The sequence below is a fragment of the Pithys albifrons genome, chromosome 12 (assembly GCF_047495875.1).
Source record: "Pithys albifrons albifrons isolate INPA30051 chromosome 12, PitAlb_v1, whole genome shotgun sequence".
Taxonomy (NCBI): domain Eukaryota; kingdom Metazoa; phylum Chordata; class Aves; order Passeriformes; family Thamnophilidae; genus Pithys; species Pithys albifrons.
In genome coordinates this window covers 13,201,039-13,216,861 of record NC_092469.1, presented here as the reverse complement: position 1 = coordinate 13,216,861, position 15,823 = coordinate 13,201,039, and the positions used below count along the sequence as shown (strand labels likewise).

General features: G+C 47.4%; 1 protein-coding gene across 1 annotated transcript; it reads right to left on the bottom strand.

Moving 5' to 3' along the window:
* Positions 1-896: 896 nt before the first annotated feature.
* TRADD (TNFRSF1A associated via death domain) lies at positions 897-13,255 on the bottom strand. The gene is made up of 5 exons (XM_071567354.1): positions 13,027-13,255; positions 11,680-11,831; positions 8,856-9,133; positions 7,009-7,201; positions 897-5,752 (listed from the first exon to the last, which is right to left on the bottom strand). The coding sequence occupies exons 2-5, from the start codon at positions 11,819-11,821 to the stop codon at positions 5,445-5,447; spliced, it is 921 nt and encodes a 306-aa protein (XP_071423455.1). The 5' UTR covers positions 11,822-11,831; positions 13,027-13,255; the 3' UTR covers positions 897-5,444.
* Positions 13,256-15,823: the final 2,568 nt, after the last annotated feature.

The following is a 15,823-nucleotide window of genomic DNA, read 5'->3' as shown; positions in this document are numbered from 1 at the left end:
GAGAGTCATGCAAAGAGCTTGGGAGGTGCTTCTATGTGGTGGTTGTCTCACCTGTGCCTTGTTCCCTGGACACCAATGCATGACTGGTTTGTTCTGCTCACTCCCAGCAAAGGTGCCCTTGGTCTGTCCCATGGTGTGTCAGTCTGTCTTACAACATTGGGTCAGTGACCTTATTGACCCTTATCAATCAGTAGGTCAGCCCTGTTTACCCCAGGCTAATGTGTCCTTCCAGCTACTGTAGGGCAGAGCCCTGCTGTCACTATTCCTGCAGGCATCAAGCCATGCAGCTCTATGGTAGATAAAGAAGGGCTGATCTTGTGATTTTCCAAGTGTTTGCGATTTAAGCGATTCAGGGTGAAATACAGCTCTGCTCAAGTTCATGGCAAAAGGCATTTCCCTGGATTCAGCTGTCAAGTCAGTCACTGGCTTCCTGTGCAAAGCCACTGGAGATTTTATATCTAAGCTCCTTGGCTCCCCACCTACAGGGCAGGCAGCCTTGGGAGAAAGCTCAGTAAGTAGCACTTGGGATTACAGTAATGCTGTGCCCTTGAAGGAGTCCCAGGTATCTTAACAGCACTGAAGGGAGCACGGGGAGCTCTGCCAGGTGTGGGACAAACCTCCCCTTCTGGCCATGTTTGCTAAAAAAGGCTCATGAAAGCAGTAACTGGAAGCTGATCAAACATGATGGCTTGGTTTGCTTTCAACTTGAAATTAGAACCATCACCTTGCAGGTGGGGCACCAGCCTTGGGATGTCAGTAAAAATGTATGACTTTGGGCAGGACCCAACTGTGCATCCAGACCCTTAAGCTGGATGTTCCTCTCAGAGCTGGTGATCACCAACAAGGCCAGAACTTTAGTGAATCCTGTTCTTAAACTGCACTAAGTGTTTAGTGAAAGTCTCTGAGGCATTTTTCATCAAAAGTATGTATTTATTTATAAAAAAGAATAGAGAAAAAATCATCAAAAGTATGTATTTATTTATAAAAAAGAATAGAGAAAAAATCATCAAAAGTATATATTTATTTATAAAAAAGAATAGAGAAAAAATATACCAGTGCTTTTTTCTATAAAAGACAATTACTTGGAGGTTAAATGTCCTAGGCCCAAGTATACATGACATTGTAGTCCATAGCTGTAGATGGCTGATCCAGATCTGATGCTGAATGTCATGGGAATTTGGAATTAGAAGGTTAGCAAATGATTTTCCACTCACAACTATGGGACTTTAACCACACATCTCCCACAGGTTTCAGTTAGAGATGTATGGCCAGATCCCTTCAGTGGCTTTAAAATTCAATCCAGAGAAATAAAAAATAACCCTTGTCTGGTGTAAAGCTGAGAATCTCACCTATGTCATGCTCACACTCCAATATGTGGGTTAGACTGAAGAAACCCTCTTGACTCCCATTCTAGTACCTCCTCAGTTCAAGGTGTACAATACCAGAGACTCACAGCTACATCAGAATTTTCAGTTGAAGTAGGTCATCAGTTTAAGTGACTGAGGCTCTTCCTTGCTGTACATGCTCACTTTTGGTTTCAGTCTGTGGCCAGCTGCTGGGGTGTGACTTGGAGGTGGTTCATTTTGGAGGAGCAGATGGGAGGTGACCTGGTGGCCCAGGCAGCAGGACACCTTCTCAATGCCACACCGAGTTTTGAAATGAATGATGAAATTAACAGGTACTGTCCTTGGAGACGATTTTGTATCAGGGTATACTGACAGGATTGCTTCTATCATATGCCTCATGTCAAACTGTATCTGGTGAGCGTTCTAGCTTTTATTATCTTATTTGTTATCATCTGTTTGAACACTGTACCTCAGCTATGCCAAAACAAATCATTCAAATTCTCTTTTGGATGGATCTTTTATTCCTTCTGGCAAACTGAAGGGAGCCTCCCCTCCTTCAAATCTGAGATAAGGTTAAAACTACAAAAACAATATGTACCACAAAAAAGCCCTCTTAGAACCCTTCCTCTAAGCGCATTTTGGCCTGTTTTTTTCCTGTCTTATATTTTATCTATTTCAATTTTTATATGCAATTGATTAGCATCTTTATTTGCCTTGAATATTGTGTTTGATTCTGAACCACCACCACCCCTGAAAATAATATTTTTCCCCCCAGACCTATCTCAGTATACAGAGCAGAGCTGTTCCGGGATAAGGCCAAATTCTCCAGCAGCAGCACTGCCCATGGCTTATCTCCCACATTAGACATGAGCTAATCGGTATAAATAGTAGTAAGGGAGTGTTGTGTGCGTGTCTGGCATCTGAGCAGGTGCAGTATGTGTGCAGCTAACGTTGCACAGGCAGGGAAGAAAGCAGGAGTGTTCTCCCCTTCCAACAGTGTGCCAGCCCTGGGTGGCAGCACCTGGGTGTTTATTCCAGCTGCTGGTCTGACCCAGCACTGAGTGCCAGGTATGTCAGGGAGTATCCCCAGCATCTCACTCTCTTCAGTTCCACTCACTGCATTGCTGTCCAAGGTAAAGACATGCCTCTAATTCCTTCAACAGATCTCTGTTAAGGGTTTTTTCTTTGTGAGTGCTTCTTCCCTCCCTGTGTGATACAAGTTCCCTTGTCTTCACAGAATAGTGTAAAGCCACCAAAAAATCTTCTAGCTAAACCAGAGTGTACTCACTCAGAGTCAAGCTCCAGCCAAATGCCAAATCAATGCAAATGACATTGTGTGCTCAATTATCCAATTAACCTATTTCATTCTAAGGCCTTGTGAAAATTGTTTGTTTGTCCAGGTAATACTAACAAAAGCTACTCTTCTAGCAGGCAGGATTCCACTTGAGACCAGAACTGAGTTTTCATTGCACCTGATGATGATGACTGATCATGGAAAAGGAGGTAAGAAACAGCCACTGCTATGGTCCTAAACCATGCCATGTGCTTAAAACAATTTCACCATGGAATATCCCTGGAAAACCTTTTTCCTTCAAGTCTCTGCAATGAAGGCACCTGTGAATGCTGTTAAAGATGACGATATTCCAGAAAGGTTGCCAGAGGCACCAGCACTTAATGGCACTTTTGAGATGGAATCTGTGAGTAAGACGAAATACACGTGCCAGTTGCTGGCAGAGAAAGAAAATGCACATCGCTTGCATTCAGAAAAAAGTGTTCATGCTTAGTCCTCTTTAAAACAGTAATAGCAGCAAAAAGATTTTCTGGACTTGAAGCAGATGCTGAATAAGACTCTCATTTTGAGCATTAATGGCTACTACAAAAACTAGTAATTCTCACTACTCAGTGGCTGCCTTCTAACTGTATGTGAAAGCTGTGTACATGAATAGCTATTCTGAGAGCTTAGAAATATTTATTACAAATAAGACAGCAGGCTATGCATAGGACCTTTGTTCCTTAAAAAAAATAATTTTTGCAAAATCAAGAGCAAACCCTCTTGACGTTGAAGTAATTTTCCGGTTTCTGATTTTTTAAATTTTTTAAAATACCATTTGGCAGGTGGGTTACTGCCAAACAGGTCTCCAGCTGGGATCTGGCAGGAAAGCTAAATGCTTTGAGGTGTGGTTAACTAAGATCAGAATCACTGTGCTGGTCCCAAAACGGTCCCATTGCTTCATTTTGGGAAGAGCACTGGTACTACTGGAAGGGAAAGGGCAGGATGTGAACCAGGAATGGAGGAGATGACACTGCAATGGCACTGACAAAAGCCACAGACTTTGTAGAGATGGTGCCTGCATGAAGTCCTGCTTCCATTGCAGCATGCACATCTCTGGTTAGCCTATGCTCACAGCAGAAGCTGAGGGACTGGCTCCAGCCCCAGGAGCTCGATCTGGGCCCACACCTGAACCTGAGACTGCATTCCTTCTTACTTTCACTCCACAAAAGGATTAAGATGTGAGATGTGGTTTAAAAGGCCATCAGGGCCTGACTGAAAGCTGATCCAGGAATGCCAGCAGCCTGATATTTGCATGTGCACACAGGCTTTATGTGGGCAGCCAGAGCCCCCTCAGCATCTGAAATAATATCCACAGCCCACTGGCTATTCCCAGCTTGGAAGAGTAAAAAGGGATAGAATTAATGGAAAAGGATTAGTAAAAACTTATCAGGAAAGCACTGGGAATATGTTAGAGGGAATCAAGCTGCTGTTGTGCTTCATGGGAACCATGTCCTGCTAGACACTTGCTGCTCTGTGCTTTGTTATGGGCAAGGACTGCTCTGTTCCGTCTGCATCAGCCATACCAGGAGACATTCACCTTCTCCCACGGGAACTGAAAGCAGGACCCAGCCCTGGGGTTTGGGAGACTTGTCTCTTAATCCATTTTTACCCTAAAAATCAGTGCAGGTAAATCCAGGTACAGCAGCTGATGCTCAACTGTCACACAGTGACAACAGCACCAGGGAAAGGCTCTGGGCAGATCCTGTTGCCTGTGGGGCAGGGCAGTGTGAGCTGCCCCTTCAGAGAGCTCAACAGGCCAAGAGTGGGAGGGTAAGAAGTGAGTGAAGGCACGAGCAGCCACCTGGTCAGGGGCAATTGCTCAGCTCTGTGGGATCAGGATGGTCCTTGATGCTGTAAGGCACCTTAGAGCAGCAGTTCCAATCCATGCTCCACTGGTGACTTGCTGACTAGGACACTGTTTTCCTTCCAGCACTGTTTTGCTTTTTATAGCTGCAGGCTCCCTCAGGCTGGCAGGCAAGAGCTAAGCACGATGTAGTCAATATAGGACTATCCACCACAGAACAGAAAGAGTTGAGAATCATTGTCTGAGTTTGGGTTTGTCCATATTGCTTGTTCAGTGCCTGCAATTTGTTCTGCAGCAGCAATCCTGTGCCCTGTGGAAGATTGTGGCTGTTCCAGCTAGAAGGGAAACCTTCAGGTGGTGAGAAATGGGAAGGAGCTATAATAGAGCAGGGCAGGACAGATGCATTTGCCACAGGTATTCTTCAAACAAAGACGAAAAATAATACAAAACTGACTTTTCCTTGTTTTCCCCTCTGTCTTTACTTGATGACATGCCTGAGGGCATAAATGTCTTCAATATAAAAAATATATTGCAGCTCTCCAAGTGATGGCCCTGAGACACAGCCTGAGAAGCACTGGCATTGTCTGTTTCCCACAGAAATTCTCTGAGATGCCTTGCTTGCTTTTCTCCCCACTCTCCCCTGGATCTCTCTGGCTGGCTGCTTCCCTGTGACAGTCCTGAAGGAAGTTACCTTCCCTTCCCTCAGTCCTGAAGGAAGTCAGGCTGAAAGCCTCTCTCACCAGTTCACAGGAAGGTAGTGCTGACTTCTGAAACACTGTGAAATAAGGAACATAAGAGATCTGTGCTGGCTTCTGTGAGCACAGAACCTCACCCCTGGACATTCCAATCTCAATGGAAAACTGTGGTGATTTTCAGGACTTCACATTCCCAGACACTGGCAGCAGTTTCATACACTAGCTAAAGCAGGAAAGCCATTAGCAATGGCACTGCCCTTTGGGCTCTAGGAGCAGTCCTCACTGTAATGGAGACCCAAGAGCTCCTCAGCCAAGCTGATGAGACCGTTTTCTTCCAGGGCTGCAATCAGCCGTGCTATTGTGGCCTTCTTCCCCTCTGACTCGATAAACTTGAGAAGCATCTGGTAGGCTTGTTCATACAGTCCCTCTCGTTCATACTCGAGGGCCAGGTTATCAATGACAGGATCACGCAGGGCCCGGCAGCTCTTCTGCAAGGAGCGACCCACTTGCTTCCACTTCTTGGACACGAACTTGGCAAATTTCTGGTGGTCGTCTGGTGTGATTTTTCTGTTGTCTGAAAGGGACAGAGGGCAGGTAAAACACAAGAGGTGTCATGGCTGATGTGATGCAGCTTGGGCCAGTCCAAAGTTTGGTCAATTTTCTGTGGAGCAGGGAATCTGTTCAGTGTCCACAGCACATTATTAAACTGCTGTGAAGCTGCTCTGCTTGTCCTCTGGTGTTGCAGCACCAGGGCAGCACTATGAGACTGGGGCAGATATGCAAAGGCAGTGAAGCTAAAGGGATTGCCCTGCTGTGAGCAGTTCCCCCACCATGGCAAAGAGACAACCAGCAGGAGTAAGCCTCACTGCTTGCTGTCTCCCAGCTCACTGTGCATAAGCTGGACACTTCTGTTCTCCATGCAGTCTGCCAGCCCCCAGTGCTGGTTCCTCAGGTGGCAAACTGTAGCACATGGTGACATGAGTACCTGCTCACAGCCATGTGCCCTGGCACATCCGAGCTCCCTGCTTTGCTCACAGTTTCCTATTGGAATCCTCCCACAACATCAGTTTCCCCCTACCCTGCAAACTTGGCAGTGCTTTTTTTCCTTTTCTTTTTTCTCCCCCAGGACTGTCCTGTGGTTTGCCAGAGCTCTTTTGTTTCTGATGGACATCTTCTTCATTTGTTTTAGCCTTTCAAAAACAACTTGGTAAGGCCAAGTCCCCTGTTCCCTACCTAAGTATCCTCAAAATACTGAAACCTAGACAGGAGCTCTCTCCTCAGCTGTTTAGCACTGGAGACTGTACAGAGCTTAAGCATGCTCAGAAATGATCCAGCTGATCTCAAGCTACCATTGCTATATGAGACTGTCTGAAAGCTCTCTGCAGGGAGAGACCCCAAAGGCAGCTGCTGTACTGCAGGGAGCCTGCACAAATCAGTTCTGCCTAAAAGCAGGGCTGAGGGTGTCCACAGTAATCTCCACAGTCTAATCCAACCTATGCTATAAAGTCACCTCAACCAGTGACATGAAGGAAGAGAAGCATACTCTCTATTCTTTCTTTCAGTATCAATTTTAAAATGTGAGGAATCTGGAAGGGACAGAGACTCTAAAGCATCTGGTTCTGTGCCACCCAAGAAAAGAAATCAGGTTAAGGCCTGATCTGAAGCTCTATGACAGTATCTTAGAACTATTGTAATTCCTTCCTTAGGGGATGCTGGGAAATCCTTGATTTATCTGAGGTAGACCCCCAGTATGTAGTCATGTCAGTCCTCCCTCTTGGGCTGTGAGACAAGGAAGGCCAAGGGTTCTCTTGGTCAGTTCTAACTACTCACCAAACTGCTGTCCCTGAAAGATGAAGGTGACTGGTGGGGGAAGGGAACTGCCTTGAGAAGGGTGAGGCAGAGATGGGGACTTCAGAGGTGCAAAGTCTTTTACAGCTATGTTGTTGTTGATGCCCTGGTGAAGAGTCAGGCTCTTGAGGCGTTCCTCCAGCTCCGTGATTTCCTCATCCCGCAGGCGGTCAGGCTGAAATGCAAACACCATCAGTGACCTGTGCCAGGGTCGCCTTCGTGCAAAGCTCTGGATGCTTAGCAGGAAGGTGCACCTTAAGATGGTGTCAAGAGAGGACTAAAGAGATTGCTATAGCATGAGCTGTAAACCAGCTGAATGAGATGGTCTAATGGAGCTCTGGCTGTAAATGTGTGACTTTGAATCTGTAATATGATATGAAATAGGCAATCTCCCCCTCCTGGGTTTCTCCCATGCAGTGCTTACAAGTTGCACAAAACTGCTACCAGCCTTTGCAAGAATTAGGGTGCACTACAGGCAGCAAGGGTTCTCCAAACTCCATATGAGGGTCAGACCCACAGAAAAGGGTGCCCTGATCCAATGGCTCATAGCCACCAAAGCAGGCAACTCCTGTTACCACCTTCTCTCTGCCCCTCTGTTCCTTAAGGTTTGTTGTTCCTGAGTCCTTGCCACGCCAATTTTTCACACTAACCAAGAGAAAACTAGTCTGACCTCCAAAAAGCAGGTAATGGAAAAAGAAGTAAAGAAGGCAAAGCACATGGCAAGAGTCAAACCTGGCAAGTACTCTGACTCAGTTAGAGCTAAACACTAGTTAATCTCATGTACAGCAGGTACCCAGCACTGCCCCTGGCTGCTGATGGCTGTGCCCCAGTGTCATCTTTCTGACTGTGGCCAGCTTAGGCGGGGTCAGACTGAGACACTTTTGGGGAACTGAGAATAAGCCCATCTCTTTTGTCCAGTCAGCTAGTTCAGCAGAGGGGGAGGGAGCAGCAAGGCAAAGTTGTCAGGGTATGGGATAACACATATTGTTTGCTCCAAGGATAAAAGATTTGAGTCTTGTTCTTTGTGCTTGCAGAAAAGCTGCCTGGCAAAACATGCTCTTGTGCCTAATCTTCCTGAGTTCATGGTGACTGCTTATTTCTCAGGACCTTCTAGAGGAACCAGAGCTACAGTTCCAGGCAGAAAAAAAAGAGGAAGGGAGGAAGGTGGTGAGTTTAATCATGTCAAGTGCCTTGGTTTTGTGGTGAGATGACAAGATCTCACTGTTCTTGCAAGCAGGATTAGAGTGCCACTAGCAAAGTGTGCCATGTTGCCCCTGAGAGACTTTGCCATCAGAAGGGCAGCCCACTCCTGCTGGCAACAGATTCTGTGTGTCCCCACTCTGTCACAAGTTGTTGGTGTAATGTGCAGTGTTTGCACTCATTTCTAGGTGCAGCTGCCATTGCTACTCTTGGAGCAGGTGGTGTGAGAGGCAGGGGAGGAAGGTGTGGAGCACCAATGATTCCATGCAGGACTGCTGTCCTCTCTCCCCCCCTCACAGCTGTACCAAGGCACAACTGTGCTCTCGGCTGCACTGTCTAGAATTTATCATCTTAGTGGGGATAACAGCCATGCTAATTGCTATACACAGAAACCACAGTGATTTAGCAGGATGTCTGTAGGTTGCTTTAGATAACATTTTTGCCCTTCTGGAAAAGTGTACAGCTCTTTCTTGGGGAAGAGCAGAGCTGTTTCTCCACATTACAGTTGAGAACTGAAGGAAGAAGTTTGTCAACCCAACATGCTGCATCAGAACAATATTTGCACCCACCTTCCCAAGCCTGGTGCCACCACTGTGCGTTTCTGCCTGGCCTCCCTTGCCCCCATTCACCTTTTCTCTGAAGATGCACTCCAGACAACGATCCTCATCCCTCAGCATGTTGTCAAGGTGCTCGCTGCCAGCCTTTAGCTCCATTTCAAGTGGCACCATGGTCATGGCCAAAGAGAGCTGGAGGTGACTCTGGAGGGACTTCTGGAGCGCTCCTTCCCGGTAACTCTGCAGGAAGCGGCGGCAGTTCTCCTGCTTGCAGAACTTGAGCTGGACTATCAGGTGCGGGTGGCTGCAGTGCACTTTGAGCATGTCCACACCATTCATGCTGCCTGTGGAGTCTGGCAGGGAGAAGTGAGCACAGTCACCATCCAGGCATGAGACAGCTCACCCAGACCCACTCCCATCCACCATCAAGCGTGCAAAGGAGTAGCTTTTGAATTCTCTTTGTGACAAAGTTCTCTGGGATGAAAAACCCATATGTAAAACCAAGAGGGAAGGATTAAGTTTTTACTACCCTGCCACCATTGATGTCCAGGAAGTCTGATGTCCAACTGAAGATGTATGGAATTAAATCCCAGGTAATTATAGCAAAACTGTTTATCAGGGGAAGTTTTAAATCTGAGATTGCACTTCCAGGGCTGAGATGGTTATGCTAAATTGGTACCACACGAAAGTTTTACAGATAAAAGCTCAGTTCAGCTCAGTGCTCAGTCAGTCTTCAGTCCTTGTGACTGCAGTTTTATGCAGTGATGCAGGTCCTTGAAAGAGATCCCGTGTTTCCTCTCCAGCTTACCTAGACGTAACTCTTGCTGGCTCTGAGCCTTCAACACATCTCAGAAACAGTGACTGATGGTGCCAGCCACAGGATTTAAGCTGCATGAGATTGGGCCTGGACTTGTTAAGGTCTTTTCCACAGAGGATTAGGTCACAATGAAGTATTAGCAAGGAGAAGCCAGGGATGTACCCTCTTACATCAGTGTAGGAGGAGCAGGACAATGTGGACAACAGAAATTTGTCAGGCCCCTTCACTCTTCCTTTTCCCAGCAAAATTTAATTTTTATTAGCTGTGCACATTGATCTTGTCTCCACAAGGATTTTATATGTTTATGATGACAGCTCAAAGTATGTGTTTTTCTTGGTTTTGCAGCAGAGGCCCATGGGAGGCTGCTGTACTGCTTCCAGACCTGACTTAACCTCTATGCCTGTCATTACACAGGGCTGTATGGAGGCACCAGCTCAGACAGGCACTAATCAGGTATTTCTAAACCACATGTCATGGCATGGAGGAGAATCCCAAGGCAAGGACAATTCCATGCTTGGAGGACAATGTGTGCTCCACATCAGGGAGGACAAATGAGCTGGCCTTTAAAATACGGCATCTAACAGTGGCTTTTCACATTTACTGAGTCTTAGTTGCATCAGAAAGTCTAGTTTGGACCAGAAGTGTGACTGGGATGTGGAGCGTTTTAATTCATTGTGGATGACCAGAAGTGTCTTTTTATTTCTTCCTTCATGTTTTGTTTTTTTTTGTGAGTGCTTATTAAACAAAAGCTGCCATAACAGGGTTAGAGGGGTGGGGATGAAAAGCTGCACAGACATGGAAACCTTTATGAATAGTGTACAAAACAGCTGTAAAGCTACCTCAAAAGGCAGGACTTGGCATGCATTTCTTCATGAAACCTCAGACAGCTTCAGATTTCATGTCCTTTTCAGATCTGAATAAGCACGGTAGGATTTCAGTTTTGTAAGCTTTCCTTTTAATGTGTGAGCACATTCACATTTCAGTGCCACAAAGCAGGCATAAATCAAACCTAACTGGACAACTGTCAGGCTTCCTGCTGTTTGCAATCTTTGGATCAAGCTGCAAGACAAGCAGGCCTGTATTGGATAAAGTAGCTGACATGGCTAGAGTTGTGATTGCCAGAAGAAATTACATAGTAATTACACAAGCCCAATTAAACAATATAGACTCAGCTGTGTGACAGATAAAGAACACCATGAGAGTCATTCTAGGCAAGTATGATAAACTCTTCAAATTACTACTATCCTGCAGTGTGCTTGGTGCAAGGGATAGAGGAACATATAGTTTTATCGCCACTTGCATCTCAAGACCTTTTTTGAGGCAAATAGGGTTACATACACTTGAAGTTCATGTAAGTGTGCCTGTTTATATCAGAAAATAATTTATATTGGCTATCACTTAAAAATCAGCTTCTCCAAGCAGAGATCATGTTTCTGTAGTGGTACAAGGACAGAAATTAATTCTTCTTTCATTGCAATCGCAAACTTTCCCCCTCTTACCTAAATGGGTTTGAGCAAAGATTTATGAAGTAGCATAATTCATACGATAGTTCAAGTTGGAAGGAAGCCCAAGCAGTGTCTAACCCTCCCATGCAAAGCAGGGTCAGCTCTGAAGTCAGAACAAGTTGCTCAGGGCTTTATCCAGTCCTGTTTTGAAAGCCAAGAATAGAGAATACATGGCCACTCTGGGCAAGTGCCTGTTTTCATGGGGATGACATGTCCTTCTGTCTGGTGTCTCCCTCTCATTTCAATGTGTGCCTGTTGCCTTTCATTCCCCATGCACCACTATGAAGAGCATGGCTCCATCTCCCCCTCTCCACAGGTATCAGCAGACCATTTGGTAGGTTTCCTGATGCCTTCTATTCCCCAGGCTGAACAGGTCCAACTCCCTCAGCCTCTCCTCACAGGACAAAGTGCTCCAGCCCGCTACCATCATGGTGAGCCTCTGCTGAACTTGTTCCACTTTGCTGTCTTTCCTGAACAGAGTGAGGAAGAGCTTTCCTTACCCATGAGTGTGAGATTAAAGAAAGACATTGGGTGAAGAGACCAGGCAGCACACCAAGATATAAGAGAGGACAGATACCTGCTAATGCCAGCTTCAGTGCCATGAACACATTGGGCTTCTTCTGGGAGCTTTCATAGAGAGACGGTAGAACGATGGTCTTGCACGTCGACTGGAGGAAGAGGTAAGCGCTGCCAACCCAAGGAGTGGAGCTGCCTGCCATCTTCAGCACCCTACAAAATCACACAGGCAAGCTGAGAGACCATGGGGGAAATGGCCTGATGCCAGGGGAGCACTTACAGCAAACACCAAGTACAAGCATGACAGAATTATGGGGATTTACCCTTATTTCTTAGAGGACTTCTCATGTTGTTAAAGCAAGTGTGACCTTTGAGGAGTTTATTGTTAGTCTGTGAAGCACAGCACAGTGGGACATGGTGTCCCAAAACCAGAAGCTCACTAAGTTCTACTTTCATTTTCCATTGGAGTCCATTCATTTTATAGTCCAAATATACTACAAAGCAGAGTTTCAGTCCTCATGCCTCTGACTGACCAGCCAAGCTGACAAAGCCTGAAGATGCACAGCTGAGGTGCTCCAGGAGTCCTGGTTCTGGCACTTTACCATGGACTGAAGCCCTCTTGCAGGCAGAAGGGGCGTTTTGCCCGAGGTACCAGCCCCCGGTTGTCTTCAGTGAAGGGTATGTTACAGAGCCCAGAGCTCTTGTAGCAGGACACTCTACACAGACATGACAAGGGTGAATGGTTTTTAACTAAATTATGGTAGATTTAGACTAGATCTAAGGAAGACATTTTTTACAAGGAGGGTGGTGAAACACTGGCAAAGGTTGCCCAGAGGGGTAGTGAATGCCTCATCCCTGAAAATACCCAAGGTCAGGCTGGCCGGGGCTCTGAGCAAACTGGTGTAGTTGAAGATGTCCCTGCCCTTCACAGAGGGGTTAGACTATGCCGAAACCGGTCCCTTCCAACCCAAACCACCCCATAATTCCGTGACTCCAGGCCATCCCCCTGCTGTGCTTTAGGCCCGTTGCTGTCGTGCCCCCGCAGTGCTATGCCAGCAGGGGAACTCTCCCTCTGAGCCCACCTCGGGGCCGGGCGACCCCCGCACTTCTGGAGTGCTTTAAAAAAACAGCCCCGGGCAGTAAGTCAGTTTGCCACCATCGTTGTTGCCCTTTCGCCGACTTCTGTCAGGCGTCGGGCCGCTGCTGCTCCGTTCCCGGAGCGGCTTGGCTGGGAGGGAGGGGCTGTCCCGGGGGGAAAGCGCCGGAGCAGCCGCGGTGCCCCTGGGAGTGCCCCCAGCCCAGCCCAGCGCCGGCACCGCGCGGTGGGAAGTTGGCCCGGCCATGTCCCGTACCGTCCCTGCGCTGTCCCGGCGGGTTCCCCGGCCCTGTCCCGGCCCTGCAGCGTTACCTGCTGTGTCTCCGCCGCCGTTCGGCCCCGGCCCGGCACTTCCGCCCCGCGCGGCGCCGCCCGCACTGCCGGGCCCGCCGGAGCCGCGCTCGGCTCGGGCTGCGGGCGGGGGACGGGAAGGAGGAAGTTTTCCCAGCGCCGGGGCATGGCCCGCGGCACCGCGCTTCCCTTCAGCCCCTTCTGCCTGCCCGGGGCTGCCCCGAGCGGGGCCAGCGCACCCGGGAGCCCCGGCCGGGCCTCGGTCGCTTGCTCATCGTGTCGGTGAGGATGTAACACCAGTCAGAAAAACGCTGTTCACTGGGCTCACAGTGCCCAGCGGCTGCACCGCGGGTATGTCCCCGGCCCGCCAGGGTCGGAGGCAGGTGGGGGTGTGCGCAGCCCTGAGAGCCTTGGCTGACACACGGTGGGCACTGCTCAGCTCTCCCCGCGCTGCTGCCAATAATGGGAACTCGGACAGGTAGAGAGAGTATAGTGGCTTTTCCCGAGTCCATGAGTGGTTCCGTGCTAAGCAAAGCAAGGTTTGGGTCTCCATCTCTCAGCCCTGTCAGCATCCTCCTGGCCAGGCTGCTCTGCCGTGCACAGCTGTGCTGCGAGCAGAGGGGTGACAGCAGCTCCCCGGCTTGTCCCCGGCTGGCAAGAGGCTGGAGTGGGCCGGGCACTACATTCTGTGCCAATGTGCAATCTGTCACTCTGTCTGGCAGTGATTTGTGCAAACTCTCTGGGGAACTGAACTTCTAACAAAAGCAGGGACCATTATAAAAGAGTAAAAATACCTATGCATTTGATACTATTTCACAACAACGATATTTTAACAGTGTAAACATTTGCTAGAGGAAAACCATGATTGAAATAGATCTGTGAAGAGTTAATCTAGGCTGGCTCTCCCAGATGCTGTGGTTTACAGGGTCAGAACGGCACCCACAGACCCCTTCAGGCAGTGGCTGTGCTTTGGGAAGCTGGGCATGTCCTTGCTAAGAGCTTAAGCAAGTGAGTTCGTGCATTTAAGGGCTGATGGGTTTATATGAGCCCAGACATCTCAAACTCCCCCTATAAAAACCAAACCCGAAGCAGAGCTGGTTCTCAGTCAGGTGGGAACCACAGGGTAAGTTGCTGTGGGGAGCATTACCCACTCATGTCCTGTAAACATTTTTTCCTTGAAGCGAATCTGTTTGCTGTATATTGTAGGGGTAAAAAAGAAGAGGGTAGCTGAGACCTGAGTTTCTCCTCTGCTAACCCTTGCTGCCTTTGTACCACTTTCAGGGAGCATCTCCTGGGGCAAAAACACAAGCACTTGAAGTTTCATCCTCTTTTTTCCAACGTGATAAATTAAGTTAGCCTGAGCCCACTGTGCTCACTGGGGTGGGCTCTGAAGGGATGTCCAGGCCATCCTGCAGAGCTCACAGAACATGAACTCTGCTTCTGGCTGACCCAAACCCATTCGGCTACTTTAACACTATTAACTTTGCCTTTCTGCCTCACTTCCTGTGCTCAGGCCATGCTTTTCAGCTTTTCTAAACAATCACCTCTGCTAAAAACACACTCTTGCTGTCTAAGAGATTCAGGGTCCTTCTTAATGACTCCAAAGGCTTCAAAGAAGTAATAAAACAAAAGTAGCTGAACATGTGAGATCCTGTGTAAGGCCTCTGCCCAGCTTGACATTTTGGCAAATGTGTATCAGAGGCAACATTAAAAGCAGCTAAAAGTAGAAAAGCAGGGTCCGAGCTGTCAAGGTGATTGTCAGAGAAAATGCTGAGTTTCCAGGAAGGAAGCAGGACGGTGTCACTTGGCTGGTCTAGCCCAGCTGGGTGGGAAGGGGCTGATACGATGGTAGATAAGATACTATAGCTGCTATGCTGCTCACACTCAAAATAACCAGTCACATTTCAAAGCGGCACATTCTAGAAAAATGTGCAGTTGTGTTCCTCTTTGTGTTACGCTTTTTGCATTTTTGCTCCGTAGTTGGTTTGTGGTTTTCAACTCGTATCCTACTTTCAGGATATCTGAATGCACAGGTTTTCCTTTAGGTGAGATCTGTGATGCTGAGATAATGCTGTTACTCCAGAACCTGGGGCTTCCAAAGCAGGAGGGCATGCCTTGAAATTCAGAGAGAGATTGTGAGCCTTGGCCCATGCTCCAGTGCTGGCCTAGAAAGGGGAATGTTTGCTTTTAAAAATCCCTTACTTGCGGATGGAGGGCTGAAAAAATATGTCGTGGTGGTGGGTTTTGTTTGTGCAGAAATCTAGAAGATGGGTACAACACATTTTGGAAGAATATAAAAGGTCTGATGCTCTAAACCTCAGCCTTCTTTCTAGGTGCTTATTTTTCTGCATTATGGTTCACAGGAAAGGTTGATCGAAATATGCTTGTCCTCTTTTATGTCAGACATGTATAAATGCAGTTTCTGCAAACTGAGAGTCACAGTCATAAAATGTTTTTTTTCCAAACTGTAGATCTCATCACAGGCAAGGACCACTGTCACTAAGCTGCTGATTTCTACTCTAGGCCTTGTGTTGCACTATCAGTACAAAATGGATATGTGGGGCTGTTTTCTGTTCAGAGCTTCTGCTTGCAAAGAGGTTTTTTCCCCTCACAGTTTGAGAAATCTGTCTCAGCTTTTTGAATACCAGTGCAGCAGTACTAGAAAATTCCCTTGCATTTTTATTACTCAGACTAGCAAAACCTCACTATAGGGAAAAAGACCTTTTCCCCCTCCAAAAAGCTTTGATCTGATATCTTGAATTCTTGAAAAGTATCACTCAGCTTCTTAGAATTGATCAAAGAAAAGTGTGTAAAAAAA